The 19,819-nt window shown below is 36.2% G+C and overlaps 1 protein-coding gene across 1 annotated transcript in view; it reads left to right on the forward strand.

The window, feature by feature from the left end:
• Positions 1-257: 257 nt before the first annotated feature.
• Positions 258-19,819, forward strand: part of LOC139716740 (phospholipid-transporting ATPase IF-like) — a 93,302-nt gene continuing 73,740 nt past the window's right edge. The window contains exons 1-2 of the mRNA XM_071628271.1: positions 258-370; positions 14,614-14,736. Of these exons, the coding sequence (XP_071484372.1) occupies positions 335-370; positions 14,614-14,736 (159 nt within the window). The 5' untranslated portion in view covers positions 258-334. The remainder of the gene's footprint in view (positions 371-14,613; positions 14,737-19,819) is intronic.

Consider the following 19,819-nt stretch of genomic DNA (forward strand, 5'->3'; position numbering starts at 1 on the left):
AGAGACAATACACGCCATTTCGAGTGGTTCAATACAATTCCTATGCATCAGCTGCAGGCACACGGCGTATCAGTGAATTTAATGGTGTAAGGAGCTTGGCAGCCGACTGGTGGTATGGGAGGTGGTTGGTGTAATGCTCTCAGTTTACGTCGTAACCAGTAATTTGACACCACACACGCAGATCACACACGAAAGCTTTCCGCCCTTGGAACGAGGATTTAGCCCACTTTTGATAATGTTGCCCAGGTAATTGACGGCCGGCCGGTTAACTGAAGACTGTACTACACAAAACGAAACATATTCACTGAAAGATCATCCGGAACTTAACATAAACATGTCGAATTTGCTGAGAGCGGCAACTGATTTCGTGGTAAGTTCCCCTAAATAATTACTGGGGTCTAATTGTCATCATACAAATTCCCTGAAGCGTTGCCTTTACGTGTAAAATATTCATGAAAATGTGATGAGAGCTATTATTATTAAATCTAATAAACTGCTACCTACATTATCGTACTACTACTAGTGCGCTGTTCCTGTATTCATTTGATATGACTTTCAATATTGAGTCTTCTGAGGGAGGATCAGTTTCGGTCGCGGCAAAATTAATGACAACATTTTGAAGAAATTACCACAATATGTGGCAACGAAGGATAGAAATTCTAGAATCTACTGCACGTCTGCAGATCATACATGTAGCACTGATTAGCAGAACATTTCAAAACCATTCAAAGATGCATAGAAATTGAATCTGTACTATAGATCACCTTCGTTGCTAGGAAATGCATGCCATAAGAGAATTGGGCCAAAGAGATTTTGTTTTCCACATTCATGATACTAGTTCTTCTTCCAGGTTAGTAACCACAATCAACAAGCTGATTATGATTCTGTCACTGTAGTAGAAAGGTCGGCAGTGCACTTTGCCTAAATCTTTAATAATTTACTTTGATGATAGTTGATGATTGCAAATAAAGGACTCAATTTCAATAAACTTTAATAGTTGCATGTCCTCATCAATGTCAATGATCAAGAAGAGTTTTGTCCTTTCATAGATTGTGCCACCATTTTCATCTTTAATACTTTATAGATAGCATGACTGCATGGTGAAGTTCAGTTCAAGTTGATTTCAAAGTACACTTGTAACATCCATTTCCTTCAATATCAAATCATTGAATCACAATGAAAATTTGAATTTAGTGACATTTGAGTCAGGTCTAGATACTGTAAGACACCGGTACTAGAGAAGGCAAAAGAAATTAGTTCGTGTTGAATTTGTATAGGGTGGATTTCCATTAATTTTCCATGGTGAGGTGCCTGCAGAATCTTGGAGCTAATGAACCAGCCACTGATAATAGTCTTCTGAATGTAACTATTCATGTTTGCTATGGTGACAGATTGGCATTATGGGTACACATCAGGTTCATGTCACCACTCTAATTCTATTCACTAGATCTACCTGATAATTTTGTCAGTGCATAAAAAGTTAATTTGCATCCTATGGAGAATCCCTTGATCCCTAAACTTTTTACTCAGCAAAAAGACACCAGAAGGAAAAACAAAAACAAAAACAAAACTGAAACATGCTGAGTTTTTTATCAACTTTGTTGATGTGTACCAATCTTTTTTTGTAATCATTAGTACATTATGCATATTCCAGATGAATAAATTTGTAAATGTTACAATGTAGCTACTCTACACAATTCTAAATGTAGCAAGTTGTCACTATTATAAAAAAAAATTGGATACCTTAAGTTTTGATGCTTTCCTAAACAAAGCTACAGGCTTAGTACTTCCATAATTGATTGCTTTTCAGACATTTTTCACTGTACACTTTAATACTGTACTTACAATACAACTTTTTCACTGTTACCTACTCTTGTTGTACTTCTATGACTGTCACCTGCTGTCGCACATATCCATCCTAGTTTTGCTTCATAGACAAGCTGCTATCGGGATTACATCTTCAAGGTTCAAGGCTTATTTTTATTTTTATAATTAGAATTCATAATTTTATTTTATGATTATTATTATCTATCATTTTTATTAGATTATTATTATTATCATTTTTAGGTGGAAGGGCATCTTATAGGGCATCAAGTACTGGTATTGCTAAGCTTCACAGGAGAGATCTAGATGAACTACAAAATGCAGAGTTTTCAGCTTCCTGCAAGATTTTAAAAAAAAATTGTTTAAATGCTTAGATTACTGTGAAAGAATAATGTTGTGGGCCTTACTAATGGTGTAGATGACAGTCAAAGAAGGAACAACCAAAAGAAAAGTTGTTGTTTTTTTTCTTGAGTGAGAATGCAAAACAGGGTGACACAACATTTGCTCCTGCGACAATTGCTCTGGTCTTATTTTATCCAAGGACTTTAAATAGGGTAAGGGTTGTGATAGGGTTTTAAGATTTGTAGTTTGATGTGAGGATTAGGATAAGGGTTAGGGTTTTGTTTGTAGGTAGAATTTATGCTTTTCTTTGTGTGCAGATATTTCACTGTCTACAGAGCAATTGTCTCAGGAGCAAACAACATGGAACCACAAAACAGAAGCATTGCTTCAGAGTTGTCATGAAAGGTATAGAGAAAGAAATGTTACAACATCCATGTCCAAATGTAGTGAAGACTTTTAATGCCAGTAATCTTCTGTTCCTATGTCATTTTGACACATTCAAAGAAGTAGCCATGATTACGTGGATAGGACATTGCTGGTTGTAAATGTTTCATGGCCATATTGCTGATGTAATTCACATAATGTTACATGTAGTATCTGATTGATCAGTACACGTCATCTGAACTACTACGTTGCTAGGCATCCTGGGTCACTGTTTTGTTGCAGTCTGCTATGCAGTGATGTAATCGGGATCAGCTCTATGAAGGTGTTGCCTGTTCCAGAGTGTTGAACCAAGGAGGTACCCTAGTACCTCCTTGGTTGAACTAAGGTTTTTAAAACAGAAGTACCTCCTTGGCAAATGATATGAAATAGAAACAAACCAGTCAAATAAGTATTAAAGTAAACCAACATTCACATTGGTTGCTCTACTGGGCTGTCAATAGCTTTTTACAATGTAACTAGTCTCATAAATTTCCCCTTTCTTTCATTTATTTTCATGTCGGCATTAAAGGGGACCTCCAGATGATTTTCAGACTTTTACATTTGAACAACCATAAATTAGTCAAACTGAGTACAGAGTTTCAGAATCTATAGTGATTGGGATAAGTAATGAGAATGTTTTCAAAATTTATTATGAATTGCAATGAACAAGGATGATGACATGGCAGCCTCACCATAAGAATGCATGAGTTGGGGCTCAAGGAAGCAGAACAAAAGAAGAAGGTATGCATGGATTTTTCACAGGTGAACTTGTTGAGCAAGCGGTATTGTAATGGATTACACTCCTACATTTCTGAAATATATGAGGCTCTGATGTCATCATCACTGTTCAGTGTAATTTGTCTAAGATTTTCAATTTATTGGTTTCTCTGCTCAAGGACCACAATAAATTCCACGGATCTATACATGGAGCTGTTGATTTATGTACTACATGATGTGAAATTATGAAAATCATCCGGAATGCCCCTTTAACTTAAAAAAAAACCCCATACATGTAGATTAATCAAAAGATTAGACTTTTCAGTGCGTACTGTTTATCAGAGTAGTGTTATTTCTTTATTACACGTAGCTCTGCAGTACCTCCTCCTGTCACTAATGAGTATGACAATGGGCACACACGTTTATAGTTATTTATTTATTAAAAACTCATTATTTGATTTTTTTGGGAACAGTTTTCTGATGGGGCTCTTGGAGAAATAGCACCAGCATTATGGAACAATCTCCCACTAAACATGTTTGACATATTACGGATTTTGGTAAATTCAAATCTGTGCTAGAAAACTCATATTTGTGATATTACAGATTGTTTAATTATCTGAACCAACAATATGTGACTTTAGTTTAATTGATCTTGAAAGATACAATTGTAATTCTGAGATACTTTATACAATTATATCATGGCAAATAAATTTCTTGCTAGCAAAAAAGCAATCTGCTATAAAGGAAGTCTTTCCCCAATCCCATTACTATCATAGAATCATCCCACATACAGTAGTACACACTAAACTTGTTCTAGTCAGGATACAATTTGGGCATGTCAGTTAAAGGAGACCTCCGAATGATTTTCAGATTTTTATATTTGAACAACTATAAATTAGTTATACTGAGGACAGAGTTTCAGAATTCATGATGATTGGGATGAAGAATAAGAACATTTTCAAAATGTATAACAAATTGAAATGAACAAGGATGATGACATGGCAGAGTCACCATAAGAATTCATGAGTTGGGGCTCAAGGAAGCAGAACAAAAGAGGAAGGCATGCTAGATTATACACAGGTGAACTCGCAAGCAAGCGGTATTGTAATGGAATTACACTGCTACATTTCTGAAATATGTGAACCTCCTATGTCATCATCCTTGTTCAGTGTAATTTGTTTAAGGTTTTTCAAAGCATTGTTTCTCTGCTCAATAACCACAATAAATTCCACAAATCTATACATGGGGTTGTTGATTTAGTGTATGTACTACATGATGTGAAATTATGAAAATCGTCTGGAATGTCCCTTTAATAGCAAGCTTGAACCTTATTTTGCAGTCCATGACAATAGTGATTTTCCAACTACCTAGTGAGAAAACAAACTTGCAAAGTAAATCTAGGACTATTTTGCAGCAGTGGGCCACTCCCAAGTTCATATTCCTGTACCTCACTGATGGTTTAATAGTCCTGAAATCTTTGTGGATATTTAGAAAAATCAAAAATTTGTAATTTTGCACCCACTGTGCCTTTTTCTTTTTGAAAGTAACAGTCATCATCAAGTACCCATCTCTTGAAATCTCATTGAGTCCAATTACAGTAATTGACAATAGAAACTAAAATCCAAGCAATGATGGGATCACTACTGGTACTTTCCACTCCACTTCAATACATTCACCTGTTGGATCCCCAAAGCAATGCATTAACTGCATTTGTATGTCATAAAAATGTCACCTCTCCATAGACTGGTTTAGATATTGTCACATTCGAATCTTATCTAATACTGTTTATGTTTACAAAAACAGAAAGGTTGTTCCTGGCAATTAGAAAGCTTACATGTATATATGCTAGGATTGTCAGAAAGGGCAATGATGAATTGTCAAGTGAATTCCAACCTGTCACTACCCGTACAGTTTCTGAGCTTGGAATTTTCATGAATGAGAGCATCGCTTTTTTAAATAGTGGACCAAATCATGGAAACATTTCCAAGGCATATTATTTTTACCTCCATGATGAAACATGATCTGTTAAATTGGACACATTTCTCATGAGATATTTTGGGCAAATATAAACTTTTTTTTTTCTTTTTTTTTTTTGGCGGGGGGGGGGGGGGGAATACGCAGGGTGCCTATCTAATGGAAGAGAAAACTCTATCAGTGTAGGAGCAATTGTAGCTATGGGGACTATTTTTTTTTCTTTCCTCAGTCAGGAAAGCTGCAAGAATACGAAAGGAATGTATAAAACTGTACCTTGATAGGATTTATTGTTGGACAGTGCATCATGCACTAGTACCCTGGTAATCCACCACAGCACAAAGGGCCACCATAGCCCCAAATCTGGCCAGCCACAATGTAGTGTACTAAGTGTATTGTCTCATGTATTTTACACTGAGCCTGACAGAAGGACTACTGTAAAACATGATATATTTGCGGCATGACATTTTCGCGAATTGGAGCTGACAGCCTTTTTGGTGACATGAAATTTTCGCGAATTGCCACCGACTGACGTTCAATGTATGTAGTGCAGACAAAAACTTTCGCGTGCATTTTAATTTCGCGAATTTGGCGCTCGCGAAATTCGCGAAATTAAAATGCACGCGAAAATTCCTCGTTTTACAGTACCTGTAATCCATAGTCACGAAGCTTCGTGTGGTCCTACATATATCTTGATACAATCAGTTGTTTCAAAAGGCTGACAATATGATTATGCTGCTTGTTTGTTCAGACATTTGTGTACATGATGTGTCAATCCTTGTTTTAAGTTCATAATTTTATCAAGAGGAAATTTTTGCTGTTTGAACCGAAACATTTGTATATGCTCTTAAAGATAGTCCTTCATGAATTCATGCATCAGGAATTACATACATTGTAGTATGAGCTTAAAATTATATTCCAATGCATGTAAATGTTGTCTTATACCATAGGCCTTGTAAAATTGAGTTTCGTGAAATTTATAGGGATGATTCTAACGTTGGATCTCTTGAGATTGGGATAGTAATCTTTACACAAGGAGGGCAAAGTTCATATTCCTGTGTTGCCCTGATTATTAGTGTACATGGTGGCAACTGTTGAAATGTATTCAAGCAGAACGTTTATGGTGAATGAATTGCTCAGTATTAAAAGTAAACAGTCCAAAGCTTTTCTGGGGGAATGAATACAATGTAGGCCTACAGTACATCACACTCGTAATTTTCTGTACAATCAAAACTAAACTTGCGTTATTATACTGTACGCCTGTTATGGAACATAATGAAGTCACGCTGCCATTGATTTATTACAGGGCCTTCAAGCCCCACATTGTCTGAACTTGCAGTAACAACATCTTATTCCTATATTTTGGTGTACACATGCATGGATTCAATGACAGAAACATAGTGGGAAGCTAACTACTGTATACGGCAAATATATCGCGAGGTTTTTATTTTCGCGAATTTTGCGAGTCAGCTGCTACTGTATTCGCAAAATTAAAACGCGGAAAATATTGACTCTGATGCCGATATGAGTGTGATTCACATACTCTGTTCAGGACAGGACTCCGTGATCGCAAATTAACCACTCCCAAAATTTTCGGGAAGTCCCGATTCGCGAAAATTTAGGCTTGCGAAATATATGGCGTATACAGTAACTGATGTCACTCATTTCCAGCATAAGCTTATTATCATTAGTCTGAGCTGCATTGTACATAACTTTGCTCAGTTCAGAGAAGAAAGTGGTAGAATTGGGGAATGTGACTGTCATTGCTGTGTGTTCTTTTAAAACTCACTATTTGTCTACATTTACAAGTACTAGTTATGAAAAGGTTAAGTATTCAAAAGTCACACTTTGTAGTAATTAAATGTGTGTGTGTGTGTGAAGCATAAGTATGAGCTTTCCACAAGGGGAAAAAATATCCAAGAGGTGTGCCTCCCTAGTTAATCAATAAACAGATCTATCAATGCCTACCCTACTTTGTATCTCTGACGTCATAGGGCAGGCAGTCATAGGAAGGTATACTGCGTAATTGACCTTTGTAAGGCTTTAGACTCATTTAACCTTCAAAATACAATGTACAATGTATATATATTGAAAACAAACTTCATATAATCGCAATTTTACATGGTATATAGTTTTAAGGAAGATTCAGTCTTCAATCATGAATAAAAGTTGTAAAACAACTTGTGATTTGTATTAGGGTGATATATACATACTGGTACATTCTTTACTTTTTAGGAAAACATATAAACCCTTGTAAATATTGTGTATTTGACATCATGAACTATAGACATTATTTGCTAGTGTAATTGTCAAGTCTCACATTCTTGTTCAGTAATTCCTCAACTGCAAACTTTACCTCTAAACTAGTGATTTTAGTTAAGGGTTGTTCTGGGGGGCGTTTCATCAACGAGTTCGTCGGAGTTTTCACCGACAAATTTGCTATCAGCCAATCAGACCAAGGATTTCATTAGCTTTTGACAGTTGTCAGTGTAAATCCTTGCGTCTGATTGGCTGATAGCAAATTCGTCGGTGAAAACTCCGACGAACTCGTTGATGAAACGCCCCCCAGAGCACAGCACTTTGCTGCAAAGAAAAAATGCAAAAGATTAATGTGATTTTTTTTTTCCCTTTAGCATTGACTGAAATTATATTATGTTATATCAGTAGTGAGAATGTTAACCTGTGGTGAAACAATTAGTGTGGATATCTACATCATGTTGCTCAAGATGAGTTTTTTTTTTCTGTACATTATGAAAACACATACAACGTACAACAGAGGGAATTTTGTGTTCAAGTACATTTAGTGAATGTAGAAAGGTCTACAGTTGTATACATCATTCCCTGCTAAAAATGTACATTTTTATGAGTTCTAATTCAATGTAAAACTACAGTGTATGTTGCTGCATTTTAAAATGTTTTCTTTCTCTAGTGTGTGTGTATTGCATTGCTTGTCAGAGTACATTTGTATACAATGTATTTCCACAGTGTAGCTATTAAAGGACAAGTTCACCTTCATAAACATAAGGATTGAGAAAATGCAACAATATTAGTAGAACACATCAGTGAAAGTTTGAGGAAAATTGGACAATCGATTCAAAAGTTATGAATTTTTTAAAGTTTTGTGTTGGAACCGCTGGATGAGGAGACTACTACAGCTTGTGAGTCATATGCGTACAACAGTATAAAGAAAATGTAAAAGAAAATTCAACATATTTTCACTTTTTTCGCATAATTAAAGAGCACTTGACTTGCCTCTTTCTAAAGGCAGGGGGAATAATATTACCCATAACATTTGTCGGTAACAAGTCAGGGGAATGTGTACTTTTTTCAAAAGATGGAATTTTGTGAAATTCTCTTTATATTTTCCTTATATTGTTGTACGCATGTGACATCTAAGTTATTCATACACTGCAGTAGTCTTCTCATCCAGCGGGTACTGCACAAAAACTTCAAAAATTCATAACTTTTGAACGGATTGTCTGATTTTCCTCAAACTTTCACTGATGTGTTCTACTAATATTGCTACATTCTCTCAATCCTTATGTTTATGAAGGTGAACTTGTCCTTTAATATTGGATAGCAAGATATAGAAGGTTGTTCGGGTACATTTAGTGTTTGTAGAAAGGTCTGTCATTCCCTGCTAAAAATGTCTTCTTTTTTTTAACTAGAATTTGATATAAAACTACAGTGTACGTTGTACAATGTTGCTGCATTTGTAAATGTTTTTTTTTTCTTTTGTGTGTGTGTGTGTGTGTGTGTGTTGCATTGCTTGAGATCAGCAATTCAGAGTATATTTCCTCAGTGCAGCTATCGGAATGGCAAGAGGAAGGTTGTTGCTTACAGTCAAGAGGCTGCTGAATGTACATCACCTTGTTGCCAGGGGCAACATGTGTATCAGTCCTCAGCTATTCACTGAGGTAAAATTCTGTGGCTAAGGACCAGTATCTAGTCTTCATGTATTGCAATGGGATGTACGTAATGTGCAGTTTTGCTGTTATATTCAAGGCCACGTTCCTGTTCACCTGCCAGTCATATACAACCTTTTTCAAAAATTGTTTCTTTGTTGAATGGTGACCACATGACCATTAAAGCAAGTAGAAAGAATAGGCCTATATCTGAGAGTGCATTATTGTATTACCACCATTATGAGCTTGTAAATTCAGAGACTCCAACCCCAAGCACCTTCTGATCGGGAGATTCTCCCGCCTGAAACCCCTAGCAAACGGGAGACTCCAATTTGATGTGCGCGAAGTTCCTTGCTCTATAGGTTCTTATAGATGCTCTCTCGTTTTATCTACGGCTTATTTTTTCAACATATACAATGGTATTAAGTAAGAATTCATTTCAAGCGGGAGACGCAGAGCCAGGGCGGGAGAAATTAAATCTCAAGCGGGAGAACGGGAGATTTTGCAAAAAAGGGATTTCGGTGGGAGATCTCCCGTCAAAAACGGGAGAGTTGGAGTCTCTGTAAATTATGCTTGTGAACAAAGGCTACAAGTCCTAGAAACATATAGTCTGTAGCAACAAACCAGGGGGACATACATGTACATTGTACGTATGCATACTTGTTTGTTCAAGCAAGAGCATTTCAAATCCCAAGATGAATATATGTCATGTCATTCTTTCTACAGACCGTGTAATTTTTTGTTTTCTCCAAAAATTATGTTAAATGGGTTATTATTTGATCTGATGATAAATTGCCATGCTTTTCCTGTGAATAAAGGTTTGCATTGGATATGAGCCCAGACTGACGCATGTTGGTGATATTATAGTCCTTCTATGTACTGCAGTATTAATCTCACAGCCATGCGACTACCATGCCTGGTAGGGATGTGCGTAGCCTTCTGCCTATTGTTACCAGAATGTATGCGTCGTAATTGGTGCTCATTGTAGCTGGGAGCGTGCTCATCACCGTCTGTACTTGAAATTCATTTAAAAAAAGAACTGTGGACACTACGATCAAAGGCCGTCTTCATTCGCAAACAAAGTGAACTGTGCTGGATTATACGTACTGTGCCAGAGTGTGCCAAACCCATTTCCAGCCACATCAAAAAGCTCTGGTGTGGTTCAGGGAGTTTTAATTTAATAATCTCTTTTTGATATTGAAGCATGCCTTTTGAGGTACTTTTGCACTGTGGCATACCTTGTTCATCCCTGCAAAGTTGTGTAAAAACCTAATATTGAGCATTCATATCGAAAGAGAGGAAATTATAACATTTTATACCCACATACATGTATGTTTTATTCACGTACACTGTATAGATATATATAATATTAGATGCAATTGATTACTGGAGATTCTTTTGTCTATGTGTTTATGCCACCATCATGCACTTAGATGTGAAAAAAAGAGTAAAATTTGCATTCAATACATCGTTTATAAAGGTCAGATTGAACATTTGTATGGTGATGAATTGTAGATATTACTCTGTCACAGTCTGCTTTACAATGTAAAATGTATTGAAGGAAGTTGATAATGTTGCCGTCCTAGATGAGATAGTGTACATGTTGATAAGTAGACAAAATTTTTACTTTACTACACAGGTGTAGACTGGTACTACTGTATTTCAGTATTACTGCTGAACAATTATAATTCACATGCAGTAGAAGTAGACATTGTCAATCAAGTGATCCATGTCACTAAAGACATCGATAGGCCTACCTGTACAATGAGATGATATTTGTCTGCTTTCTTTTCACATGACAGATCGTTGTTTAACCCCAAGTGCACAGAGATTTCTGTGAAGGTCGCACCACCCAAAATGCTGTACATTTTAATCCCCCTAGGTCTCGTTCTGTTAACTTTTAACATTTCCCCAGATGTTATTGTGGTGGCTGTCAAACTCTGTAAAATTGACTTTGACAACCAAGTGCCCCATGCCATTTTGAATACACATGAGGACGTACGAGTATTTCGGAATACAATTTGTGTGACTTGCTTCAGACAGATCGCCCAGTAACCTCAAGTGCACAGGGATTTCTGTTGCAGATAAGTCATCAAATATGCTGCACATTCAGTTTGTGTGTGTGTGTGTGTGTGTGTGTGTGTGTGTGTGTGTGTTACACCCACCCATATTTTTTTTTATATACTAAATTCTTTTTCATTTGTAATATTGACAATGTGGAATTTATGTTATCATAGTGAAACTTGTATCATTTTGTAATAAACTATCATTTGTACACATTGTAGGGCCTACATGTATATTGTTCATATGAAAAAGAAAGAAAAATAAAAGATTGACAAAAAAAGTGAGCATGTACATGTATGTGTTCAGTTATCTTTTTCTTTAATCATATAATGAGTTGATTTGTATGTATATTTTTTATTAGCTTGATTTGTTTTGCACATTCAAAGTGACTAGATATTCATTAGGAATCAAAAATTCATAATAGAAATTATGGGAAAAAAGTATGTTTGTGTGTGTTTTCTCTCAATATTTCCTCACATATGTAATAGAATTAGCTGTTATTAGTTAGGCTCACACTCTGCATTGATATCAAGCTACAACTTTGTATCATTATCAACACAAGATATCTTGCAGTTAAGTAATGGATAATTCGGTGATAAGAGCTAGCAGGGTTGTAGTCAGCAGGGTGCATGTGAACAGCAGTAATTGACCTTTGCACACATCAATTCACTCACAGTAGATGGACACCTAGCAATGATTATTTGTGCAGCATTACCTAACAAGAATCTCACAAATACATATCCCTTCTTCTGTGTCCTTGGTCCACCCATGCACACAGATTGGTATCTTCACTGGTAGTAGCTGTGCACACCTTCAGCTTCTCACTTCTAAATCTTGCACCAATGCCAGCTTACATTGTATTATATGCATGAAAAAGGAATTATTGCAATCGAGCACTACACTTGTCTGATTTTATCATCAGATAGTAGTTAGTAATAAAAACTACCAGTATGCTCAGACTTTATCTATTAAATTACTTTGTGAAATAGCAGTTTCACCTGTCGGTGATGGTAGCTGTCATCCTTTCGGTTGAAATGTGAACATACAGATACTGTAGCTTTAGTCTAGAACAAACTCTGACAAAGAGGCAGCAGATGTCAGGAAATTTACAAGATACTGCTTGAACCAACTAGCCTACCTTCTGCTTTAAAGGGATGGTACAGCTATTGATTGAGATGCAAGATACTTAGAAACTACTGTATGAAATGTTGAAGAACATACAATTCTAGATGAGGAATTCAAATCTTATTTGATGAAAATCAGATTTGAAATGGCTGAGATATCCAAAAACAAGTTAAAACAAAGCAATCCTAATAAAAGGTGGGTCCCAACTTATATTAGGATCACTTCGTTTTGAATATCTCAGCCATTTGAAAACCAATTTTCATCACCTAAGCTTTCAATTCCCCTGACAATTACATGCTCTCTAGGAGGCTTCCTCATCCCCAAAAATGATCTTCAAAAAATGTTAAACAGCTGAAGTCTTATCCATCGGAAACTGTACAATTCCTTTAACACATCATGAAAAAGTGAAATGGATGCATGTTATCAGGATGGTGCATTCAGAAGAAGGGCGTGGATCAAACTGTTTATTATTTTGTTATTCTTCCATCATAGTGCGTTATACATGTACCAGCTTCGGCTCTCAGGATCTGGCTAGCCTAGTGTCAGACCCAACTCACTGGGGGCTCATTATGTTGCATAACACACACAGCTCTTACAGTAGTTACGTTCAGACGACAAGCCTTAACCTCGAGGTTAGGAAACCTCGAGGTTAAGCTTGTAGTTGGGGACCGTGTAGACGCACTCGTAGTTAGCTAACCTCAAGGTTATGAGGTTAGCTCCATGTTAAGAGCCATGAGATATCTTATGGTTAGCGCTCTAACCACGAGCTGCGTGGGGTCCCCACTCATAGTTAAGCACCGTGTGGACACAAAAATCAACGTCCTCAAAGGGACAGGAGTTTAACCTTGAGGTTAAGATTCGTCATGTGGACGCACGTCGAAGTTAGGGGGCAAGAGCTTACCCTTGAGGTTTCCTAACCTTGAGGTTAGGGCTTGTCGTCTGAATGTAACTAGTGTAGCTCTGAGTCAGATTTAGCGAGCTCACAGGAGTCCTTCATCACATTTACATACAGCCCCAGCTCTGAGGTCATGATTACACTTTAGCAAGCTTCATGGATTCCTGTGTTGTGTAAACATACTGCTTTAGTTTCATACAGTTTGTAATCCTCTAACCTTGTGGATGTGATATTGTGACAAGCATGCTTTTTAATAGTCAACAGTTTACAAACTGCAATCCCCCCTACACCACCCGCCCCCCTCACACACACACACACACAGGCGAATATCATACAAATTTGAATCACAGTGCAAATCTCAAGATTTGTATCCTGCTAATTCCTGTCAGTGTGAATTCCACTGTTTTGAAGGGAAATACTGTCTGTAATAAGATCTGTTGGGGAGTAGAAACAGGAAAGGAAAAGAGTGAAGAGGGCAGTGATTTATCGCTGAAGCATGGTACTTTGGGAAAAGTTAATTAGAGCGTACATTCCCAGCCATGGTTGCGGCCCATTACCGGGAAGTATATTGGACACACAAAGGGTGTAATATAGATTGATATTGATTAATGTGTAAGCGCTATATTGTACTGTGTGCGAAAAATGGGTATAGAAATATGTAGTGATAACGAGTTGTTGTAAATATTTAAAGTTATATGGTATGAATAAGGGCTATATTGCAGTGTGTGTGAAAAATGGGTACAGAAATATATAGTGATAATGAGTTGTGATGTATGAGGTATATGGTATAAATATATATAGCATAAGTGCACATCAATCGAGGGCCTGATAATTAAGTAGGCCCACTGTTTCCATGATGGTCTTTCTAATCAAGTCTTTAATGTTCATTTTGTTGCATTTGATATTGAATACTAGTAATGTGCAAGTTCTCAAATTGCTGTATGTGAAAAATGGGTACAGAAATATGTACAGTGATTAGAGTTGTCATGATAAAATAAGAGGTGTATGGTATGAATATAAATCATAGTGCACTTAATTTGAGTGCCTGATAATTACTATTTCCATGATGATCTTTCTAATTAAGTCTATAATGTTCATTATGTTGCATTTGTTTGGGAATACTTTACCTCCTCAATTGGATAGCAATTTTAGTGGATGAATGATACTTTGAAGGAAAAAAAAAGGTATACAATTCTATGTTCTCAAATGGCTACACCAAAGAATTTTGTGCAGTCACATTGAAAATGCATGGCAAATTGCTACGCAAAAGCAGGAAAATGATTCCCTGTGTAAATATACATGTACCTGTACGTATATATTTGTTCCTTCTTTTTTTTTCTTCAACAGGGCATAACTCAAGCGTATGTACCAGAAAACAGAACCATCTTTGTAGGGAACCATCCACCCCCCAACCAGGATGAAGTGTACATCCCGCAAAAGTTTCCAGACAATACAGTTATTTCATCCAAGGTAAGTAAAAGTTCAAGGTGATGGAATTCCAGCCTGTAATGAGAATTTTTTAGAATGCTGAGTAAAGTTGGTTTCAGTCTCTCAGCTGTTCATAAAATAATGCCAAAGTCATTTAATAAACGGTACCATTAGGCAAGATCTTTGTTTTTTATGTATGACAGATATGCCACTCATAAACAGATCTATCACCTTCTTTTTTGATCTAAAAAAATTTATGCTGACTTCATTTTATTAAAAGGGCAACGTTTGTGTAATCTTTTGCGGGGTTGATGCTCTGTAACACATTACTCCATGCAGTGGCTTTAGAGTGATATATCACTGGCCCTCCATGCATCCAGTGTGAACAACCACATATAGTCCAGCGGATATAGAAAAAATCATGCACTTTATGGTAAAAGCACCATACTTGGTACACATGTACATGATGCCAATATAAGTCATTTCTGATATGGAAGCCACTCCGATTCTCCCTTTGGCGGCCGTGGCGGCCATTTTTCAAAATGGCCGCCATGTGATATAGCAATGGTGTGTATTTTGGAAACTATAAGTCCGATTGTCGTGATTCTTGTACCAAAGTATAGGTTTTGAGGGTCAAGGATTCCAATAAAATAATTTTTGAGAGGATAAAGCCTTGGCAACCTACTTATTGGCGGCCATTTTGAAAAAAATATGGCCACCATGTTAGATAAAAACATATCCTTAAAACGTATGGACAAAGGGTCATGACTCTGGTACCAACTTTCAGTATGTTTTGGGGTCAAGGACTCCCATAAATTCAACTGTAAGTGAATATGAATCGCTTCATCCTACGTTTTGGCGGCCATTGTAATGCATATGGCTGCCATACAACCGAAAATGAATATTGTATACCTTCGAACTATAAAAGTATAGTTTTGGGGTGAAGGTTTTCAATTTAATGATGTTTTAGCAAAGTGAATAGGTTCATCACATCCTTTGTTTTGGCGGCCATTTGATAAATATGGCCTCTCTCCAGTTATATAGCGTACGAGTGTTATGAAATCGGGATGCCCATTGTGGATTGATTCTGGTGTAAACGTTTGTTTTAGAGTTCAACAATTACTTATTCACTCATTTTTAGTATTCTAATGTGGAACATCTGGGCATAGTTAACTTTGGAAGCATTTTGGAAAATATGCTCAACTTCCTTTATAGGATTTATGTGTGTACAGTGTATGTGAAAAACATGATCTTCACAATTTCATGTCTGAAGTATATTTCTCACGATTATAAAGTTTCTAGAAATAATAGACTCTGGCTTTCTCTGGTCCCTGGACCATGGAATGAAAATCATAGTTTCCAACCAATATAGTACATCTGTTTCCTTTGGAAATATGACACTAAGTGTGAGAAAACTTCTAAAGCTTATTGGGTCACTTACATAAAATGTAAACACACTGCAATTATGTATGCCTGTGATCTTCACAATTTCACGTCTGAAGTACATATTTCTCACGATTATACAATTTCTAGAAATATAGACTCTCGCTTTCTCTGGTCCCTGGACCATGGAATGAAAATCATAGTTTCCAACCATAGTACATCTGTTTCCTTTGGAAATATGACACTAAGTGTGAGAAAACTTCTAAAGCTTATTGGGTCACTTACATAAAATGTAAACACACTACAATTATGTATGCCTGTAAAATTCATGATTGACCAGGCTGTTCTGATACTTACAACTGCACTGAATCTTATACATCAAACGATAAAGTAAATACAATAGGTAGTATACAATACATCTTTATAGGTTTACATCTAATTGTAATTTGCAGCGTAGTGGGTAAAGAATCAGCCTCATGAAAAGAAATCAGATCTTCTGCCAAAGTTTTGTATCCTATACCAACATAATTTCTTTTAGACAAAGCTGGACATGATAGGTTTTTTTGTGTCATCATCTTGACATATGAATATGATGTACTTGGTCCAATCTGTTTCTTTCCTGGGAGCTGGTTTGTCTCGGTTGAAATGAGTTTTGCTTTTGAAGCCATGTTATCCTACAAATAAACCCAATTACCAATTACTTAAAAAGATAACATTTTATGTAAATATGCTTCACAGAGGTAAAGCAAAAAAATTATGCGTACATTTTTTCTCGAAATGTGACAAACATTTTCGTTAAATGGATCTGTGGTTGTGAATTTTACCTTTTGATGTACAGTAATTTGTAAAGAACAAGAACAAGGAAAAATCAAATCATCTGTTTCTGTGTGTAGTTGTTCTACTCTGAATACATTACTTGTTATAGTTGATTTATATGCATTAATTTTTATCAATGGTTTTAGCCTCTTGAACTGAATTTCACCCTACCCTAACCCCAAAGAAACTATACAAATATATATTTCATGCATTTGCCATTCTCATATGGAATAAGGATTAAAGGGGAAGGCTAGTAACTGATCAGTGGGAATCAGTGGAAATGCTGGGAGATGATTGTTCCAATCCTTATGGGATTCATTCAAGAGTTCATTGTATATCTATTGTTGTGTGAAAATGATTTGCTTCAGAACGGTCTCATATTCAAGTAATGTGCAGATTAATGCTCCGTCACTGACCAGGGACGCTAACCTGGAAGCATTAAACTGCACATTACTTGAATATGAGACCATTCTGAAGCAAATCATTTTCACACAACAATAGATATACAATGAACTCTTGAATGAATCCCATAAGGATTGGAACAATCATCTCCCAGCATTTCCACTGATTCCCACTGATCAGTTACTAGCCTTCCCCTTTAAGGTTTCATAATTCAAAAGCAACTTCTACAGGTAAATGGACAGTGGGCGTTTCAACGCAATTTTATAACATAACAGCACCCATCCAAAATATAAACTACAAGAAAAATTATGCTAATTTATGAATTTAAGGAAAACCTCAAAGAAATACAAATGTTGGGGTTCATAATTATTGGAAGATAAAATTTCAGAATGAAATATTCAGTATATCGATCTTTCTACTTACCATCAGCACCAGTAGAAATACTGAAGACATTCTCCAAAGCGCACCTGCATCTACATAATTATGCATTAACGTTCATCACTGCTCATCAATGGATGATCACGAACAATAATTGTTTTGGATTGTCAGAGCTCATTCGATTCCTTTATATGATTCCTTATAATTTTGTGTAACAGTTTTGACAAGGTCATACTATGAAATAATGAAAAAGAACTGAGAACTTTAGAAATCAATAGGTCTTATAAGACTGCAATAATCATGTCTTTTGTGACTGGAAACTACATGACATTACACTTATTGTGCTCTCCTGTCTATGCATCCAAAATTGGGGGAAAGTCTTCTATTCCATTCTCACCATTTTACTCTACCTACCTGATATTCAACATAATTATCTTTATAGTATTCCAGTTATGTAACATTGTATTGTACTTATGTGATGTTCAATACCTATACTTGAATAGTGAATGTGATAGAGGTATGATCAATCAACAATCAATGAACAATACAGAACTAAACGCCGCAACAACAAAGGAGGTTCATTTACCAATAAAAGGTGAACGATTCTTGTCAATGGGACAATACATATGGCAAATTAGGGTGTATATATATATATATAATAATAATAATTATATATGGTGGCCCCTCAGCAAACGGAAAGGAATATTTTTTTCGAAACCAAAACGAAATTGTCCAATTTGGTTGAGTTCTTTTCTTTCTAGACATGTTTTTGTTGATCATTAATTTTTTACTTTATTTTATCAAAGCTCAGCAACGGAGACTACCCAACAATTGAAGGTGAATTTTCGACAATAATCCTATTCAAGCATTCCACATTGTGATGTGCGGCCTCAATTCTTTGTTAGTCTCCCAAGGCAGTGGCTTTTGTTCGATGCTGAAATTTGTTGAATTGAGCGAAGAAATTTACGCTCAACCCGTCTTTACAAAAACATCTGTAGAATAAAAACTACTCAACCAAATCTGATGATTTTGGTGTCATTCTTCTTCTAGATAAATTCTCTATAATTTTATGTCATTCATTTTTTGCATAAAGTAATGCAAATGTGCAAATCATTTGCGAAAACTCGCGTTTCCATTAATTCTATGCCACACTGTATATAATGTGTGTGTGTGTGTGTGCGTGTGTGTGTGTGTGTGTGTGTGTGTGTGTATACTCTATGTAGTGTCGCAGTCATATTTATCAAAATGGACCTGAAAACGAGATGTGTTACTTCTATTCATCAGCAAATGCTTGTTTAAAATCATTGACCCAATTAGTTTCAAAGACATACAGTATACAACTGTAGCATTGCGGTGGCCATGTTTTAAAATGGCAGCCAAAACATATAGGATGTGATGGTTGTATACACGAAAAGATGTTTCCATATAAATAATTGAACCTCAAAAACATATTTTTGTACCAGAATCATGAAGATGCATCCATTGGTTTTAAAGATATATGAATAGAATGTAGAGCGGCAGCCATGCTTTTTTTCAAAATGTCCGCTAATAAGTAGGTTACCATGGTTTTATCCTCTCAAAAATTATTTTATTGGAATCCTTGACCCTCAAAACCTATACATTGGTACAAGAATCACGACAATCGGACTTGAAGTTTCCAAAATACACATCATTGCTATATCACATGGCGGCCATTTTGAAAAATGGCCGCCACGGCCGCCACAGGCAGAATCAGAGTGGCTTCCATATCAGAAATGACTTGTATTGGCATCATGTACATGTGTACCAAGTATGGTGCTTTTACCATTATGTGCATGATTCACCCTATATGTGCTCTATATCCGCTGGACTAATATTGTGCAGTTTAGGGATAGTACAGTATCGGTGAAGATGAGAATTGGGCTTTTAACTTTTTGTGAGATACCAAGAAAACACTTATGATGTAGTACAGAACATACCATTTTAAGAGGAATTCAAAGTTTATTTGATGAAGATCGGGTTTGGAATGACTGAAACATCCAAAAACAAAGTAAAACAAAGCGATCGTAATAAAGTGTGGGTCCCACACTTTATTAGAATTGCTCTTTTTTGGATATCTCAGCTATTTCAAAACCAATTTTCATCAAATAAACATTGAATTCCTCAT

Source organism: Diadema antillarum, unplaced genomic scaffold (assembly GCF_040938485.1).
Source record: "Diadema antillarum isolate AM-2024a unplaced genomic scaffold, OU_Dant_1.0 scf00000069, whole genome shotgun sequence".
NCBI lineage: Eukaryota > Metazoa > Echinodermata > Echinoidea > Diadematoida > Diadematidae > Diadema > Diadema antillarum.